Source organism: Opisthorchis viverrini, assembly GCF_000715545.1.
Source record: "Opisthorchis viverrini unplaced genomic scaffold opera_v5_21, whole genome shotgun sequence".
NCBI lineage: Eukaryota > Metazoa > Platyhelminthes > Trematoda > Opisthorchiida > Opisthorchiidae > Opisthorchis > Opisthorchis viverrini.
In genome coordinates, this window is record NW_008751677.1 from 2,611,423 (window position 1) to 2,615,834 (window position 4,412).

A 4,412-nucleotide genomic window follows, 5' to 3' on the forward strand; every position below is an offset into this window, starting at 1 on the left:
GTCCCTGCCTTTGGTGGGCGAGAGGCCTGTGGTGGTCGAATAAAAACTGCTGTCCGGAGAACCGCTGGTTTCATCGGCCTGCTTTCGGGAGCACAGGGGGGATATGACCACAATCGGCTTGGTCATGAGTTTGGGGTCGTCTGGTTTAGTGCCCGTGGAAGCCTGTTTCGTGCTTCCACTCCTGACCTGTTGTGACCAAGCTTGCGCGCGTCTAGAGGACGATTCTCAGATAGGCGCCTGATCATTGGGTTGGCCTTTTGAATGCTGCCAGCCCGCTCCAAGATTGCCTGTACGTCGGGCGGGGAAGAAAGAGTAACTAGAAGTCCAAGGGTTCGCTTACTTCCCTCTTGGCGTAGCCATTCTGCGTGGAGTGATTGATCAGGCTTGCTGAGGATCGACTGTGCCAGCTTCGCTGGCGTGATTTTTCCGGAGAACGATCCCCAGATTATCAGCCTGTTTTCCCTTAGGCGTCTGTCCACTAGAGACGCTGTGGCGGTTTTTATAGCTGCGTCAGAAAGTTGTATGACTTTCTTCGCAGCCATGGGACCCGGTATGGACATCGCGAGGTATTGGTTCAGCGAGGAAAGTTCCTTGTCGACTTTCGCCCAGGTCGCTGCATTCTTAGCGCCTGAGTCCTCCAGTGCCTTCGAAAGACGCTCTAATTTCGCGTCGAGTATCCCGATTAAAGCGGAACACTGGCAGTGGTCTTTCGGCATCTGCACTGGGGATTGGGTACCGTTTCGGGGGACTCTTCTCTTCGCTGCGGTATGCATTGCACCCTTGACATAGAGGCAGCTGGCACAGACAAACGGGTCAGGAGAGTTGGCTAGTCGGCTTATTTGGTCGTCCTGTAAACCCGTGCATTTGAAATGCCACCAGGCCTTGCAGGCGTGGCATTGCATGCCGCGTTTGACGTTCGACGGGCAGCCATTCCGCCCACATCTATTGTGGTCTACCAATGGATGCGGAGGGCGATCGGTATGAATTGACGTCATGTTTCGGACTAGATGTAAAATGTAAGATGTAAAATGCAAAATATAAAGGGTTATCACTCAAATGTTTTGTTAGAGTAATAAAATTCGTGTGTACTCTGCAAATACATTGAACAACGAAAAACATTTTCACGAATTTGCACGAGGGAAAAACGAAACCGATTTCGAACGTACCGCTCTCAGTAATTCCTCGTTAGGTTCAATTGACCATCAGGCCAGTAGGTTCAACGGGTCTACGCTAATCTGGGAAGCCGGAGACTACTAATTAGCAATGGTAGGCTCTGCATCCCTATCTTATCGTAAAGTTAGACATGCTCCATTACGTTCCTTCACTTGTACCCAACCGGTATAAGACCTACTCTTCTCCAGCGCCGGCCTCCATTGGAGTTCTTCAAGGCGCCGTCCTGGGACCACTCCTGTATCTGATCTACGTCAAACACCCCCCAGATGTTCCTGCAAGTCCATGTCTACTTTTTGCGGACGACTTGAAATCCTGGAGTTCCAATGCCAGTGCCCCCCAAATGGATGTAGACGCTGCCAAGCAGTGGTCGTTGGACTGGCACCCTCCTCTGAGTGATGAAAAGTGCGTCCATATGTCGTTTGGAGGGGATTCAGCGAATGCCTTTGTTATGCATGGTGAAAAGTGACCAGAAAACATCATGAGGATGGGTGCCAAAAAGGATTTGGGCATCTGGGTCTCCTCAAACTTGTCCTTCTCACTGCACAATGGGGAATCGGCCCAAAAGACATTCGCCATTTTACGGATGATCCGATGCACCTTCTCCCGTATTACTCGCATGGACTTCCAAATACTCTATGGGGCCTACGTCAGACCGCTCCTGGAGTACGCCAACCAAGTTGTCTACTCAGAACGCACGAAAGACGCCACTAACTAAACTGACGTTCGCTTGGATACCTAACAACATGTGGCCCATTCCCACTGGCACCATCACACGCCACAGTTTCCGTAGCGTCGCACAGAACGCACGAAAGACGTCGGCCACTAAACTGACGTTCGCTTGGATACCTAACAACATGTGGCCCATTCCCACTGGCACCATCACACGCCACAGTTTCCGTAGCAAGCGTCGCACAGTACAACAGAATTTTGGCATCGAACGGGGGCTGGCTTTACAGCTGAAACCTAGCCTCGTTCTTCTGAGGACGTTTAAATATTTTGGGTGCTGTTTGGTTAAGGGGGCTTGCGTAGGTCCCAGTTTTATTTAACTATATTCATATAGATATTAAAAACACAATATTCTAACTTCACTTGATGCCTTCAGAATGCTCTATTCGGCACCAATTTGGAGCGCCCCACGAAATTTTCGGCCCAGGCAATCACGTTTCAGTGCATGACTGTGATATGTTCAAGTCTCCCAAATGATGCCGCATTGCTGACGATAAACACAAACGATTACAGCCTGGCAGGCTTAAAATTTATTAGTTCAACCCCCATGCTTGATTGCGAGTCCCACTACCCGAACGATGTAGGACCGTGCTTGAATTTCATCCGGGAATGAAGCAGATTCGTGCGTCTAAATACGATGAGTTCTGTAGGAACGTGGAACTACAATAACTTTGAGGGACGAAAAAAGTATCCTTTTCGAAGGCAAAGCTGGCGTGACAGGTTTCCATACAGTTCCTACATTTACTAAAAATCACAAATGCCTCCACGATGATATGGATCCAGGCGCCAAATACGCGCACATTTTAATTGCATGAGGATATTCCAGACTCCTAAGTAAGTTTGGACGTCATGTTTTTAATCCTTGAAAATGTGTGGTCAAACCCTTGTTAATAAAATCCTCTTGGCCCTCGGTTTTTCAGCCTTGCTTTGAAAATTTGATTTTGCTCCCATCAATACAAAGCAACACTCACTGCTGAAGTGGGTTGCTCCCCGATAAGCTGTGTTTTATTTGAACTTAATGAGCCCGTCTTTCAAGCATCACAGTTATCTACGAAGTGACATCGAACAGGCTTCCTAAACCCTCATGTGATCATACTTACCGTGCCTCTCACGGCACACTTGGCATTAGGTTGTTTTTGCTTGAATGATTCGAAAGTGTGTGTGCGTTTCACAAATACGAGCTGACTGAGTGTGTCAGGCTATGCATCATTAGTTGTTGGTCTTGATAGGACGAATAAACGGAATTCCTGTAATCCGCCTCGCAACCTTACCTTTGAAGGATCATCACGTCTCCTGTTGTTTTTTTTGCAGATTTTTTCGGATGGCAAATGTTTACCGCATGTTGATCCTGTACGATTCTCCGTTACATGGGGACGTTCTTAAAATACAGGTCTTTGGGGTTGCAGGCGTTTTTATTTTGTACTTCGGTCTACTAAACGACGTGAGCAGCTGGTCTGGGACCGGACGCAGTTTTCAACGTTTTGAATGCAAACTGGGTATACGTGTTCATGCACAGAATTCATCTCAACATTTAAAGTACTAAAGACCTTAAATACATGTAAGTTAGTGCCTGAGTAGTGCGTCGGATTTGTATTTGCCAACTTTCCTTTTGGATCCACTAAATATACACCCTCTGTGGATCATAAGACGAAATGGGCTCTCCTCAACAACGGTGGTGTTGAGTGCAGCCGTGTTAGCAATCCGAAACTGTTGACAACATTTTAATCATCTTTGCGCTATCAGGTGTATTCGTCTGCCATCTACGTTATGCTTCTGCTGACTCTTCTGGGGTGATTGAAGTGCTTCTTAGCCTATTCTGGCGGGTACCTGACAGAAAACCTCACATGTCAAGCTCTGGGTACGGTGAAACTTGCAAAGAGCTGGCCAGGTGCCTCAACGCCCCACCGGTGACAGGTCGAAACAACCATGCCATTTATTTAGCGGCAACCAGTGGATCTTGAAGAATTTCTTGGATGCTTGAAACCGTAGTCTCAAGTAATACTTTTTATGGTATATATTCCCTGACCTGTTTCTAAGGCAATCTGGCTCACCGCTGAGGAGAAATAACCCATCGCCCATACAGCTTCTCAAAAGTTACTGTGTCGCAACCAAAAATTGGATACGCTATATCAAATACGTGGCGTTCTTGTGATTCCCGCAAAACCACGACTAACAAAGCTAAACCGGATTGGAATATGCTTCAAGATGCGCGCTTTCATTTTTCGGCTGCTGATACGATTAACCATTTCCTGTAAGTCCTAAACACACGAATACAAAACCTCTAGCCTTGAAAGAATGCATCTTTCGTTTTTCTGTTTGAGGATCAGAATTGGGCAGTTCTCTCCATATATTAGCGCAGAATACATGCGTGCATCTAAGTTTCGTTCCTTTATTCCCCCATCGGGGATGCCCACTGCTTTATGTATCGGGACACTATCGCCATTCCCTTGCGTCCCCCGCGTATTGTGTTATAGTACAAGAGTTAGGCTGGAGTTATTCTGCACAGATTGGTG

The 4,412-nt window shown here is 47.3% G+C and overlaps 1 protein-coding gene across 1 annotated transcript; it reads left to right on the top strand.

Annotated features, from left to right (window-relative positions):
* Positions 1-2,710: 2,710 nt before the first annotated feature.
* Positions 2,711-3,442, top strand: T265_01919 (hypothetical protein; the record flags this gene model as incomplete). The annotated part of the gene is made up of 2 exons (XM_009166045.1): positions 2,711-2,733; positions 3,211-3,442. 2 exons carry the CDS (start codon positions 2,711-2,713, stop codon positions 3,440-3,442), a joined length of 255 nt encoding a protein of 84 aa, XP_009164309.1.
* Positions 3,443-4,412: the final 970 nt, after the last annotated feature.